This window comes from Crinia signifera, chromosome 5 (genome assembly GCF_055691185.1).
Source record: "Crinia signifera chromosome 5, ASM5569118v1, whole genome shotgun sequence".
Lineage (NCBI taxonomy): Eukaryota > Metazoa > Chordata > Amphibia > Anura > Myobatrachidae > Crinia > Crinia signifera.
This window is the reverse complement of record NC_139221.1, coordinates 312720298-312735788: the sequence shown is the minus strand read 5'-3', so window position 1 is coordinate 312735788 and position 15491 is coordinate 312720298. Positions and strand designations below refer to the sequence as shown.

At 48.3% G+C, this 15491-nt stretch overlaps 1 protein-coding gene across 6 annotated transcripts in view; it reads left to right on the top strand.

Moving 5' to 3' along the window:
* The window catches only part of PHF14 (PHD finger protein 14), a 248771-nt gene that overhangs the window by 20144 nt on the left and 213136 nt on the right, over nucleotides 1-15491 (top strand). For all 6 annotated transcript variants that reach the window (XR_014444023.1, XM_083144823.1, XM_083144821.1 and 3 more), the window contains 2 exons: nucleotides 1578-1719; nucleotides 13573-13732. Coding sequence is in view for 5 of the 6 variants with exons in the window: in XM_083144823.1 (XP_083000949.1) it covers nucleotides 1578-1719; nucleotides 13573-13732 (302 nt within the window). In the remaining variant the exon portion in view is untranslated. The remainder of the gene's footprint in view (nucleotides 1-1577; nucleotides 1720-13572; nucleotides 13733-15491) is intronic.

Sequence of the window (15491 nt, the reverse complement as noted above, 5' to 3'; positions counted from 1 at the left end):
ACCGTGTAAGTGTACCGCTGCTCTCACCATGCTACGGGCACGGAGCCTCACTGTGCTCGGGCAAACTATTCTAATCTAACTCTGTGCCCACTTGGATTGTGAAGTAAGAACATGTCTGTTTAAAAAAATAAATAATAATCACGAACAACTAGTGTTGACCTTTTCCCATGTCAATCATTTCCATGTTGACCTTGCTTGTGTTGATCTTTTGTCAATGTCGACTAGGGATGCCAATCCCGGGCCATTTTTTCAGTCCTGAACTTCGGGATTGAAAAATGCTCAGTTCCAGGATTGTCAGACAGCAGCGGTGCCCGGTACCAACGGGAGTCAGCGGACAGGAGACATCAGAGTAGACGGGTGCGGCGGTGTGGCATGACCTCTGACCACATCACACTGAGCAGAGGAACACACCAGGGTTGGGAACAGTCGGGTAGCGTCTTAGTGAGTGCTCAGACACCGCCTGGCATTAGACTGCGCATGCCCAATCTGATCCTGAAGTCCCGGGATTGGAAATCCCAGCAATTTCAGGGCCAATTCCCGGGATCGGCCTAAAGCGTGTCGATATTTTATGATGTGTCGACCTATTGACTTTAAGACCTATTACTGACGACCAGTCGACCAGATATTGTGAGGCCAGGCGCAGAGGCGTTCGTGAATCCACATTAGCTTTGTTCTACCCTGCTTTGCTTCATTGTGCTGCTTGTTGTATAGTACTAGGGTAAATGTACGAAGCTTGGAGAAGTGCTCCAGCCAATCAGTTCCTGTCAATTTACATATTAGAGCTGATTGGCTGGTTTATTATTACCTTGTCAATGACATTATTTATGGGGGATAGATACCACTTCTCCAAGCGTCATACATTTACCCCTGTGTTCCATAACAGCTTCAAGAATGTGCACAGATTTTTTAAGTCATTAAAATGATAAATTCAGTTGAAAGAAGTTACAATTTTGAATGTTTTTGTGCAGAGAAAGTCTTTTTTTTCTGTACGGTTTTGCGCCTGTGAGCCGGACTGATACAGGTTATTATTTGTGCCCTATATTAGGGAGTCCTACGATTGCAGATGTCGCTAATGAATTGAAAGTACGGGCCCGACTGCTTCTAAAGTCGGGTCCGTACCGCCAAAATCCCTGTTCAATGCTGTCGGGGAAAGACTACATTGAAAAGGGCCCTACCGCTATTTCCGCCGTTTGCGAGTGAGAAATACATGGCTTTTCCCCGGCATTGAAATGCAGGGGACAGCCGCGCTGGACCCCCATTCTCACTGCAAGGCAAATTCCCGGGTGAAGAAGTTCTACCCAGGAATTTGCCTTTTAACACAGGTTTTTGTGGAATGTGTGAACGGGTCAACCCGTGTCTGCATACCCGGATCTCAGACACGGGTAAAAAGAAGGGTTTTACTTGTGTCTGAGATCCTGGTATGCGACCCGTTCTCACTGCCAAAAATCCCATGTTAAAGGGAAAATTTGGCTGCAGTGAGAACGGGGTTTTATTGATAATTGTATCTCTGTCAATGCTAAGTTTTGTAGATCAGCCCATTTCACCTACAATTTTATATGAAAATTATTATTTTTAAGGATTCCCTTGTTGAGAAGAGTGAGAAATGGTGTTCCCAGAAAATGGACCATATATTAATCTGCTGTGTTTGCCTTGGGGACAATAGCGAAGATGCCGATGAAATTATCCAGTGTGACAATTGTGGGATAACCGTGCATGAAGGTAAAAATCTGTTCTATTAATTATTATTATTTTTTTTTTTTTCTTAAGTGGTTTATTTGTCCCACTGCTGTGCGGTTCCTGATTTATTCTACTGTCTAATATTATCATGGTGTTTTCTCTCTCTGACCATATTGCGAGTCCTCTTCTAGAGGCACGGCCCAACACACTAACTGGATCGACTGATTGGATGGTCCCAGCACTTTCCATCAGGAGTTATTGGTCTATTAATGCCCCTTTCAGACCAAACTTATTACCTGGTATTTTGTAGTTTTTTTACCGTTTCAAAACGGTAATATGTGCGGTCTAAAAGGTCCAGAGTGAATTTTCCATTTTAAAATAACCGGTATTTCTCTACCGTCCAATGGGATACTGGGCTTCACTACTATGGGGATTGAGACCTCCGCAGGAGAGACAGGCACATAAAAGAACTTTGTGTGGGTGCACTGGCTCCTCCCCTCAATCTCCCTCCACTAGTCAGTTTTGAAAAATGTGCCCCAGGAGAGGCAGTGCTTCTGGATGCTCCAGAGTTTTTCTACATTTATTTTCAAAGTTTGTTATTTTGGGGCGCTGTGGTGACCACACAGCTGTCCTGCTTCGTGGGTGTCAGGGGAAGGGTCAGTCCCCGACCTCTTCAGGTGCAGAGCTGACCCTGCTACAGGACAATTCGGTCCTGCGTGGGACTTGTCACCGCACAGCATTGCGCTGTGGCGAGCAAGCCCCCTAGCCGCCGCACACCCCTGACAGGTCAGAAGACTTCAGTGGTGAGTACAGGCTGGGGGTCCCACAAGGGGTCCCCGCAGCCATTTCTGGTGCGGCAAGACTGACGGCTAGTAATGGCGGCTCTCCAGCAGGGACTGCGTGAACACCGCGTCTGGTAACTGGCATAGGGGTGCTGCCGCTGGACCACCAGGGACACCCCTCAGGTTATATTGTATTATATATATATTTTACACCTTTATTATATGTCAGTATAAATATATAGAAGCGCCAGCTCCGTGTACAGGGGGCGGGGCTTCACTCAGAGCGGGACCAAGCTCTGCTGGGCGCGCGCTGTCACTTCCTGCTTCTTCACACGCTGCCAGACTCCATTACAGAGGGCTCCTCACTGGCGTGGTGGATTTGGGTCCTTGCAGCACGGCAGAGACAGCAGGTTTTTTATAGCGATTTAGTGCTGCTGCGCTATCTGGCTTACTCAGACACTGTGTTTGTTCATATCACTGTGTTCAGCGTTACCAGCTCACCCAGATCTGTGAGTTCAGGTTAAGGGTGCACTTGGCTCCCCAATTGCTCTGTTTTTTCCCCACTGATTAGTTACTTATCACAGCATAAAACAAGCACATAGTCTGTTTTTCACATCCAGCTGTGTGGGGTGTGCACGTGTGTGACTGCGTGTCGGTTGTGTTGTACTGCAGACATTGTAGTACTGTCTCATCATGGTGAAAAAGTTCACTTGTATGGTGTGTAGCACCAAGTTTGTGCCAAAATCACAGTCCCAGGTTACTTGTGAGGCTTGTATGTCACCACAGCCCAGTAGTGCTGACACTCAGATCAGTGGGGTGCCCCCACAGCTTGTGGGGCCGTCTCAGGCTGACGAGCAGGAGCCTGTTTGGGCCTCCAACATAAAGACCCTGTTGGATTCTGTGGCTTCACAGCTTTCCAATAACACTCAGCAAACGCAGAGGGTTCAGAGAGAATTGTCCATGTTAGCTGCCAGGGTGGATATTCTTCATACCCTTAGTGTACCTCCTCCCGCACAGCCTCAAAAGAGGCCGGCTGCTGCGATGGCCCCTGATTAAGACGATGATGATGAGGACATACTAGAGGAGGGTGAGGAGCAGGTTCTGCAGGAACCAGTCCCTGAGGCAGCAGTGCATGGGCCTGAACCGCTTATCAGGGCCATCAGGGATGTTTTAGATCTCCCAGTGGAGGCATCCGCAGAAGGAGATCCTTTCTTCATGACTCAGAGGAAACAGCCAGTGTACTTCCCTGAGCAGGCGGAGTTAGAAACTGTGTTCAGGGCTGCTTGGCAAAACCCTGATAAAAGGTTTACTATTTCAAAGAGGTTCACAAATGCCTATCCTTTTGAACCTTTGGGCAGGAAGAAGTGGGAGGAGCCACCGGTAGTGGACTCATCTGTCTCCCGCCTTTCTAAGAAGGTGTTGCTACCGGTCCCAGGTGTATCCACCCTTAAAGACGGGGCGGACAGGAGGCTGGAAGCTACCCTCAAGTCCATATATACGGCTAGTGGGGCATCACAACGCCCAGTTTTAGCCAGCTGCTGGATGGCTAAGGCCATTCATTCCTGGTCAACCCAGATTCAAGAAGGGTTGTTGGGTGACATGACTGTGGCCCAGATAGGCGACAGCCTGAGGCACATTCAGGATACCGCTAAGATCCTGTGTGAGGCGCAAAAGGAATTGGGCGCAATAAACGCGCGAAATTCAGCCATGGCGGTTTCAGCCAGACGGGCTTTGTGGCTACGTCAGTGGTCTGCTGACGTAGATTCAAAGAAGAGTGTGGAGGGTATTCCCTTTACAGGCGAATGGCTTTTTGGGAGTGAATTAGACGGTTGGATCTCCAAGGCCACGGCAGGGAAATCTACCTTCCTCCCATCAGCTCCCACGGTGGCAAAGCGTACCTTCACAGGTACTTCCCAGCAGTCCTTTCGTGGGAACAGGTTTCGCCCCAAAGCCAGGGGCGCCTCTAATGCCAACAGAGGCACAAGAGGCAAGTTTAGGAAGCCTAACTCCTCCAGCACCCAGGACCATCCAAATGCCGCAGCATCCTCTAAGCCTGCAGCATGACGGGGTTTTCCCGCCACGAGACTCTCTCGCGGTGGGAGCGCGATTGTTGCAATTCAGTCATGTGTGGGACGCCTCGGGTCTGGATTCCTGGGCCAGGGGTCTCATTTCACTAGGTTACAGGCTGGAATTCGACAAGCCCCCTCCCAGAAGATACTTCAGGTCGGCTCTTCCAGCGTCACAGGAGGACCAGGTTCGCCTCCAGGGGGCCATTACCAGGCTGCTCCAGTCTCAGGTAATTGTACCGGTTCCAAGCACGGAGCGGGGCCAGGGATATTATTCCAACCTATTCCTGGTACCGAAGCCAGACGGCTCAGTAAGGCCCATCCTGAATTTAAAATCACTGAACCCTTTCCTGCGTGTGTTCAAGTTCAGGATGGAGTCCTTGCGCTCAGTGATCGCCAGCCTAGAGAGAGGGGAGTTCTTGGCCTCCATAGACGTCAAGGACGCCTATTTACACATCCCTATCTGGCCCCCACACCAAATCTATCTCAGATTTGCCTTGGGGAACGACCATTATCAATTCCGGGCCTTGCCTTTCGGCCTGTCGACTGCCCCGAGGGTTTTTACAAAGATAATGGCGGAAATGATGTCACTACTCAGACTCCAGAGGGTGAATGTCGTGCCATACCTGGACGACCTGCTAATAAAGGCAGGGTCGGCAGAGGCTTTGAGGAGTGCTCTCAATCTGTCCATGCGAGTCCTAAGAGACCACGGGTGGATTCTGAACATGTCCAAATCATCGCTGGTTCCGACCCAGAGGATGGTTTTCTTGGGCATGATACTGGATACATCGGAACAGAGAGTCTTTCTGCCGATGGAAAAGGTCAGTGCACTTCAGCAGCTGGTCAGGGAGGTTCTAGAGTCTCCTCTGGTACAGATCCATCTTTGCCTCCGACTTCTAGGCAAGATGGTGGCTTCATTCGAAGCAATACAATTTGGCCGTTTCCATTCCAGGATTTTTCAATTGGACATTCTGACAAAATGGTCCGGCTCCCCCCTGCAGATGCGCAGAAGGATTGGACTTGCACCAAAAACCAGGATCTCGCTACAGTGGTGGCTAGATTCATCCAATCTGTTAGCAGGCAGACGATTCCAGATCCAGGACTGGACTCTGGTAACCACGGACGCCAGCCTGAGGGGCTGGGGGCGGTGACACAGGGAGTCCACCTCCAGGGTCGATGGACTCCACTGGAATCAGGCCTGCACATCAACAAGCTGGGGTTGCGGGCGGTCTACTATGCCCTGTTACAGGCAGCTCCATTGTTACAGGGCAAGGCGATCCAGGTCCAGTCGGACAATGCTACCACTGTGGCCTATATAAACCGGCAGGGTGGTACCAAGAGCATGCCCTGCATGAGAGAAGCATCAAAGATTCTGTCTTGGGCGGAACTGAATGTCCAGGCCCTGTCTGCCATTTTCATCCCGGGGATCGACAATTGGGAGGCGGACTTCCTGAGTCGTCACGACCTTCACCCGGGAGAGTGGGGCCTTCACACTCAAGTGTTCGATGCCATAGTGGATCTGTGGGGGCTCCCTCAGATCGACCTGATGGCTTCACGACTGAACCACAAGGTAGCGATGTACTGTGCACGGACCAGAGACCCAGGGGCGATAGCGGTGGACGCTCTCACCTGGACCTGGGATTTCCAATTGGTGTACCTGTTCCCACCTCTCCCATTGTTGGCTCGGGTGCTAAAGCGGCTCCGGCATCAGGGGACGGAGGCCATTCTGGTGGCACCAGATTGGCCAAGAAGGGCCTGGTACGGGGACATTCAGGCCATGCTAGTGGAAGACCCATGGCGTCTGCCCATAAGAAAAGATCTGCTCCTCCAGGGCCCGTTCGTCTTTCAGGACTTACAGCGGCTACGTTTAACGGCCTGGAGGTTGAGCGGCAGATCCTAGTCCACAAGGGTCTACATCCCTCTGTCGTCAATACAATGATCAAGGCCAGGAAACCGGTGACGGCTTCCCACTATCACGTCATATGGCGAAGATATATTGCCTGGTGTGAGAAGAATGACTTGCCTCCGGCCAGCTTTCGTCTAGACAACCTGCTACGCTTCCTGCAGGCTGGTTTGGATAAGGGGCTCAGATTGGGTTCCTTAAAGGTCCAAATCTCCGCGCTGTCGGTGTTTTTCCAGAGAAAGATTGCGGCCTTGCCGGAAGTGCAAACCTTCTTACAGGGGGTTCTGAGGATTCAGCCCCCCTTTGTGCCTCCCACTGCACCATGGGATTTGGAAGTGGTTCTCACTTTCTTAAAATCTGCCCGGTTTGTTCCACTGGAGGAGTCTGAACTGCGACACCTCACTTGGAAGACTGTTGTTCTGCTGGCTCTGGCTTCGGCCAGGAGGGTATCCGAGCTTGGGGCTTTATCATGTCGGAGCCCTTACCTTGTGTTCCACAACGATAGGGCGGAGCTCAGGACCAGACCACAATTCCTTCCAAAGGTGGTGTCAGGGTTCCACCTAAACCAACCTATTGTGGTCCCTTCTAGCGCGGCACATCCGGATATACCTGAGTCCTTAGATGGTCCTTAGGTGGTCCTAACCCTTAAAGGGTATGTCAAGCGCACAGCGAGGATCCGGAAGACGGACAGCCTTTTTGTGCTCTATGATGCGCAGAAGAAGGGGTTACCTGCTTCAACGCGTACCATTGCCAGGTGGATAAGATGTACTATCCAACAGGCCTATGCATCAGCTGGTTTATCGCTTCCTTTTTCAGTAAAGGCTCATTCAACCAGGTCTGTAGGTACCTCTTGGGCGGCTGCTCGAGGGGTGTCGGCAATGCAGCTCTGCAGGGCCGCAACTTGGTCAGGGCAACACACATTTGTGAAGTTCTACAAGTTTGACACCCTGGCCAGGGAGGATTCCCAGTTCGGGAATGCGGTTCTACAGCAGAATCCGCACGTTCCCACCCGTTCTGGTAGCTTTGGGACCTCCCCATAGTAGTGAAGCCCAGTATCCCATTGGACGGTAGAGAAAATAGGATTTTGGGTACCTACCGGTAAATCCTTTTCTCGTAGTCCATATGGGATACTGGGAGCCCACCTCGGTGCGGCTTTTCTGCTGTCAGATACTATTTCATTGTTAGGCTTATTGCCTTGTTTTCTATAGGATAGATATGTCTATAGACTTGTTTTCTAGTTACAGGTGTCCTCTTAAGTTGTTAGGATTCACCTCTTTTATATGTTGTTGTTCGGTTGGGTGTGCTGGATGAATCTCACCACAATACATTATCACATACTCCTCACATGCTCTCCTTCGGCACAGTTTTTGCATTAACTGACTAGTGGAGGGAGATTGAGGGGAGGAGCCAGTGCACCCACACTGAAAGTTCTTTTATGTGCCTGTCTCTCCTGCGGAGGTCTCAATCCCCATAGTAGTGAAGCCCAGTATCCCATATGGACTACGAGAAAAGGATTTACCGGTAGGTACCCAAAATCCTATTTTTAAAACGGTAAAAAAGGTTTTTTCTTTTTGCAGTCTGAATGGGACTGAAACGGTACCCAGGCAGCAGTTAGCACTATTGGTCCCGCTCCTTGCATATTTAATAAGCAGGAACCCAGCGCAGTGTATATTTAATGAGCAGGAACTCAGCGCAGTGCATATTTAATGAGCAGGGACCCAGCGCAGTGCATATTTAATGAGCAGGGACCCAGCGCAGTGCATATGTAATGAGCGGGACCTGCTCATTATATATGTGGGTACTTGTTTCCTAGCACGGCGCCTGTTGTAGGTGATCGCATACCGACGCGATTTCAGTGTTATTTTTAGCCTTTTTTCCCCGACAATTAAAAAAATCGCGTCCATCGCATGCCTTAAGTTAAGGCATGCGATGCGACCGATGCGATGGACGCGATTTTACATAGGGAACAATGTTAAATGGGCCAATGGACCCGATTTTTCATTGTATACCCACCCTTATGGGTATTTTACATGACAAATGCCCCCCCCCCATTGTTAACGCCACCCCACGATGAACGCCAACCCGAAGCGTGGTGGGGCAGCAGTACGCGTCCTCCGACCTTTTCATACCCCCCCACTATCCACGTCGGCGTGGAGTTGATTCTATATAGTGTGGAGAGCCTCCGAGCCCGAAGCGTGGTGAGCGGACGCGTAATACCTGTGAAGTAATGCGCGTCCCCTCGCGGGGCTCGCTGCGCTCGCCACGATTCGTGCACTATATAAAATCAACTCGACGTGGATAGTGGGGGTATGAAAAGGTCGGAGGACACGTACTGCGCTCGCCACGCTTCGGGTTGCCGTTGATCGTGGTGTGGCGTTAACAATGGGGGGGCATTTGACCCATCAGGGTTGGGAAACAATAAAAATTGGGGTCTGGGGGCCAATGTAAAATCGGGTCTCATGGACCATTTTACATTGATTCCAATGTAAAAAACGTGTCTATCGCATGCGATGCGATCAACGCGATTTTTGGGGGTCCCGATGGATAAAATTTTTATTGCTGGCGCCGTGCTAGGAAACAAGTACTTATATGTGCATATGTAATGAGCGGGACCCGCTCATTACATATGCACGGAGCGGGATAAGTGCATCAGGGATCTGTAGTGAGCAGGGCAGCATGCGGTTATTGCCACCTGTCTGTAGCCATGCCAGGGGTGCTGCTTCCTGTCTGCTGTAGTCCATCGCGCTCCTCTCAGCCTGACCGTGGTGACACCAGCAGCCTGTCTCATAGCTACTGTGTGTCCTGTTCTCCAGCTGCTTTCACACCGCAATCCTGCTTGGGACCCGGTATTTACGTGCGGTGAGAAAGGGGTTTTAACTTGCTCTGACCTGTTTAAAGATTAGTTTTAAATACCGGGTCTAAGCACGTTCTGCGGTGTGAAAGCAGCATCACTTTGTGCTTTAGATTCCTTCTCTGGAGGAGAGATATATCAGGGAAGTTAACTGCAGGGGAAATGTTGAGTGAAGATTCCAGCTGCAGGGGATGGTTATAGGCCCTTATTCTGGTTGACTCGCAATGCTCGTTCCTCTTGAATGCCTGTGGTGTCGCTCTATGCTGTGATTTTAGCACAGGTCTGGTCTGCATATCAGTGCTGAAGTACAGACCACACTGTGCTAGCAGCACCACAGCAGAGCGCAGCACCCCAGTCAGGGAAAAGGAATTGCACAGGTTTTAGAAGATGCAGGGTGCTAGCGTAAACACTAGGGACCCTGAGGGGACGCGAGATACTATATAAATCCAAAAAGCTTTTATGCTACTTTGTAACAAGCTTTTCAAATCTGTGAGAATCGTACCCACAGTGGTGCCAAAGGCAGATATAAGGGATATCAGGCCTGATTCAGAATGCAGATTACTGCTAGTCCTTGCATTCCAAGTTATGGATAATATCATTTTGTTTTTGTCTATATATCGGTTTACTGAAATTAGTTATACATTGATCTGCATGTTACGGTGACACATGATTATACATGGTAATACCTGGCTTATTGGTTGCTAGTCTGCTCCTAATGGTATCTGCTCGGCAGCTAGCGGTTGCCATAGGGCCGGCTCATTAGTGTCGGTTTCAGCCGCTTTATGCTAAACTACCGGGCACAATGTAAAAAGTCCTGTCATAAGGGTAACTCTTTGCACATTTCAGCTCACCACTCTAACTGTACTAACTGAAATGCTGCCGCCACCAACAACAACAACAATGCAATAGCTACGTCCGGTTCGCAGAAGCGACCGGTGCCGGCGCTGAAAATTGTATTCAACCCAATGTCTGTTTCCAAACACAAATGGGCAGGTAACAGTCCTCTTAGCTGGGTCCCAGATAATTGCTCTTCTTCTCATAGGCTACAGTGGACTTAGATGTGATTATCACCTACATACAATTGACAGCCATTTAATGTGATGAACCGATAGTCACAAGGGGTATGGATTGAAATGTCTACAGCAGGCCTGGTCAGCCTGCGGCTCTCCAGCTGTTGTGAAACTACAAGTCCCAGCATGCTTTGCCACAGTTGGCTTTAAGCAAATGCTAAATCTGTTGCAAGGTATGCTGGGTTGCGAGGTTTTACACTGTGCTCAGCATGCTTTCACCATTCCCAATTGCAGTCTACATGGATCATAAAGCATGAAAAAGTCCCTAAAAGATTTGTGAAAAACTCTCGGCGACTGGCATGTCAACCTTTTTCAAAGTTGACCTTGTGCATGTCAACCTTTGGTGTTGACCCAGACACAATTGACCTACCTGTAGTCACAGACAGTAGACCTTGATATTTACTTAGGAAGAAGTTGGTCAGATGTATTACGCCTGGTGAAGTGATACCGCACCAGCCAATCAACTCCTAACTGTCCTTTTTCAAACACAGCTGATTGTGTGATTTTGTCTACAGCATGATGGTCGACATGGGTCTAGGTCGACACGTTTTTTTTTACAGTTTTTGGAGCGACATGTGCCGACAGGTGGAATTTCATGCCTTACCATCCACTAGGGTGTGGAGGGACAATAAAATAAAAGCATGGCGAGCCATGCGACGATACGTTTCAGTGTCCATGTCGACTGTGTTGGCATTTGGCTGAAAAAAAAGTGAAAACACCATGACGACCTTTTCAGTGTCGACATTTTCAGTGTCAACATTTTCAGTGTCGACCTAGACCCATGTCGACCTAGACCCATGTCGACCTTATGACCTGTCGACTGTATAGCATGTCGACCAACTTGTAGACAAAATGATCCACACCCGTGCGTTATCATCTTCCACGTTATCAGGCTTAGTACATATAAGGCTAGGTCATTGGTTCCCAAACTGTGTGCCGTGCACTTGCGTCTGGAATTGGTGGTCCAGGACTAATTCAGATTATTTATGGTCAATGTAATAGGCAAAACCAGTGCAGGTCGCTGCCAATCATAAACTATGTGGACAAACAGAAGCAAATATTGGAGGGTATTCAATGCGAAATTCCAACTGTCAGAACGTCCCGGGCTGTTTTCGTTCGATACAACAGTCGGAATTCAATGTTCCAACTGCCGAGTGTCAGAAAGTCCGTGGATCGGTGAAAAATGACCACAGAAAAATGGCTGTGAATTTGACTATCCGCAGCCATTTCCGACAAAACAGATCCAACTTTAAAATAAGTCTGATCTAACTGCCTTCAATACTGTCGGTAACAGGGGGCGTGAAAAAAAATCTGGATTATTTAGGGTACCATGGTTCAAAAAAGTTTGGAGACCGCTGGGCTGGGTAACTGTACTGGTGCAGCCTGCAAAGTGAATGCGTTAGGTGCCTGCCCTACTTCTAAAGCTTTGCAGGTGTCTGGCCTGGATTTACCTCCCACAGTCTGCGGAGTTTATACGTACGTTCCCATTTGTACCGAGCTCCGTGTGATGTGACTGATAATTGCGCGCCCATTCTGTCCTCCAAAACCAATTACTGAGGTAAAACTACAACACATGTAATTTCAGAGTCCAGATTTATGCGAGGACAAATTAATATCAAATAGTTCAATTTATACATTTTATGTTTCATCTCTTTTATCGAAGGTTAATATTTTCCCAATTACTCTTTTCTGTTGTAGCTGTTTTTGTAAATGCTTTTGGAGATATGTTTTTTTCATCTCAGATTTGGGTTCTGGTTATCACAAAAAAAAAAAAACGATGAAAATTACTTTTACTAAAACCTCTTGACTATTTTTTTTTTTAAAGCAATTACTTTAAATGTGTGAATAGCGTTTGTTATTACAGTGCCCCCCCCCCCCCCCACGCAGGTCATTGTGAGAACGTGAGGTTTCTCCAGAACTCACACATGACATAGGTAGACAGGTCGAAGGTCGACACAAGCATTGGGTCGACAATGGGAAGCTGGACAGTCAAAATGTCGCCATGAGTTTTTCCAAAAAATTTCAAAAATAGGCGGTATTTCATACCCTACCATCCAGTGGGGCGTGGAGGGAGAATAGAATAGTGTGCCGAACGCAACGAGGCACCGCGCCTGAAGTGTGGCGAGCGCATTGGTTCATTTATATGGTGGCCATGTCGATATAAGTCGACATTCGGGACAAAAAATGTGCAAAACTCATGCCGATCTTCCCATTGTCGTGCCCAATGGTTGCGTTGACCTTCCGCCACTGTCAACCTAGTTCATGTATTGACCTGAGCACTGTCGACATTGACAAGTGCAGAAAACAAAGGGGAACATGAATACAATGTGCATCTTTTGTAAACATCAGGATATTGGATTTACGGTATATGGTATGTTCTACGGCAGGGGTGGCCAAACCAGTCCTCGATATCTACCAACAGTCCATGTTTTCCAGGCCACCTCTGGATCTGTAGAATGTGTCTGTTAGGAACGAGTGCAGCACATGTTTGAAAATGTGACGGTTATACCCATTACACAGCCCTAATGACCAGAGTTTTTGCATGGGAGCGCGCAGTAACCTGGGTTTGCAGGCGAAGTAAACCGTCTGACCCAGGATTTCAATCCGGTTCCGACCCCGCCTATGTTGACGTCACCCGCCTGGCATGTTGCCGGGTGGGAATGCGCGTGTAAAAGGGGTCAAAATCCGGGTTGGAGCCGGGTCCATTAAGCCCAGGTGTGACTTAGCTTTAAGGTATAAAAGGGTTATTTGTAATGACTACACCTGTGTACCAGCTAGGGGATCTGGAAAATGTGACAGTAATGACTAAACCTGTGCATTAGCTGGGAGGTCGGGAAAATGCTACAGTTAGTATTTTCTACACCTGTGCACCAGCACAACTGGTCCAACTTGGACTGTTGGTAGATCTCGAGGACTGGTTTGGCCACCCCTGTTCTGTTCTATAGGATGATGTCCTAATTTCTTGGGACAAAAATGTTACGGGACGTTTTACTGAAAGAATAGTTCACGGTTGAAACAAACCTTCATAAGATGTTGAGTGATTGGACTATAATCACGTTGGTCAAAATCACAAGAGAATCCAGCGGTCATCTAGTTTCTCCTCAATGACCTACCAGAAGTCCTCTATTCAGTTGCCCATAACCGTGTTGAGGTAGACGGAGGAAACTCTACGGCACAGAATGCTGAACGTTCTTTACTCACTTTGTTCATGTTCCGCTTCTAGGCTGCTATGGCGTGGATGGGGAAAGTGATTCCATCATGAGCTCAGCCTCGGAAAACTCCACAGAGCCCTGGTTCTGCGATGCCTGCAAGTGTGGCGTATCCCCGAGCTGCGAGCTGTGCCCCAACCAAGATGGAATATTTAAAGAGACGGACGCTGGAAGGTAAGGCGCCCGTCCTCCTCATTTGTTTCTTCCATGTTATTTCATTTTATCTGGACATATGTTTTCAGTTCTGTTTGTTTTTTTTGTGAGGTTCTGTTTATTGGGTTGATGTCTGCTGTGGTGCTTCTAGCATAGTGTGGTCTGTATTTCAGCACTGATGTGCAGACCATGCTGTGCTAGAATACTAATTCTACACATAGGCAGGGCCCATGGTGACACGCCAGCTGTATGAGCTGTATCCGATACCACTAGGGACCTTGGGGTATATTCAGGTGATGCCGGATCTATTCCGAAATTCTTTTGCCGGAATGGATCCGGCATCCCTTATTAAATGCAGCGGGCAATCCGGATGTCAGATTTGGCCGCTGCTTGATGCTCACCCTTCCCGGCAGCGGGTGGGTACGGGAGGCATCGGGAGGGTGCGGGTGGCGGCGGACAGGAGGACGGTGCCATGTAAGCCGCTGCTGCTCACCCGGCACCATCATACCTGCCTCAATCTAGCATCTTTTCATGTCGGATTGAGAATGCCAGGGGCCGTGGCTAAAACCTTTCCGTTTTGGCTGTGTTTGCGTCAAAGGAGCAGGCGGATTAGCGGCTATTCCGTCAACCCACCCGGGTTATTTGGTCTGTCAAGTGGCCTCTAGTGGCCACTGGCGGTACTCCACCTCATAGAGGTGAGGAGTAGATATCCTTTTATTTATATATAGTGGTTGCTTATGTTTAAAATAATTTCATTTCTCTAGGGCTAACGTAACTTCTGGACTTTAGTGGGATTCCCTCCTTTTGCAAGTAGTGTGTTGTGTTATCCATCTGCTACTATCTCATTGGTCCAGGCTAGTACAGTACTCGTGAGAGTTTTGAAATCTTGCAGAAAGATACAGCGGAGACGTTCCCATGGCAACCAACCGGCTTCTGTCATTTTACAGGCTGTGCCAGATAAATGACTGAAGCTGATTGGTCAGATCTTGGCAAGTTAAATTGAAAAAACCTCCCTAAAATTTAGACTTTTTGTAGTTTTCTGATACATACCTCCCACCCTGTGGCCCCGGCTATGAAAGCTACTGAGGTCACCAGCAATATAAGCGAGTGTCTTGCAGCCTTCTAGGTAACGAGATTCTTTTCAGCCGATCCAAGAACAGCAGAAGCTTAGTTTATGAATGTCTTTTGTCTCTTGTGGTGAAAAGAAATTGCTCCATAACACTCAACTTCTAAATAACGCAGCTTCTCCCATTACAGAGACCTCATGTTTTTAACTTGATTTAACTTTTGAAATCAAAATATCAACTCTGTTTAATTCCGTTTTAATTCCTCCCACGTTCTAAGCACCGTTCTTTTTTTCTGAAAGTCCGGTCACTTGCGTTCTGCCGATCCCGTTCCTTTTCTCTGTCTAATTCAACATCTGTCATCATAGCTGTAAGTGAAATAGATGAGAAAGTGAAAGGGGGGATTATTCTTCTCTGATTACCCAATTTGTCTTAATTACAAGACTTTGGACCATGTGCCACCAAAACAAACGAGCGGAGCCGTTGGAAGAAACAGCTGAAAGCGCATCTGCACTCAGATTGGAAGCCGTTACCATCTCCAATTTGAGAGTGTCTCGATCTGCTTTTTTTTTTTTCCTCTGGGGCTGTCGAACAAAAAAAAAAAGCAACACTGGTGTTGCAAAACGGCGTCATTTCATTTATAGTACGGGCATGTCATGTACAGGAGTGTTTGAAGAAGGTCAGTATGAAGGGTGCAGCCAGCTGTTAGGTTTATC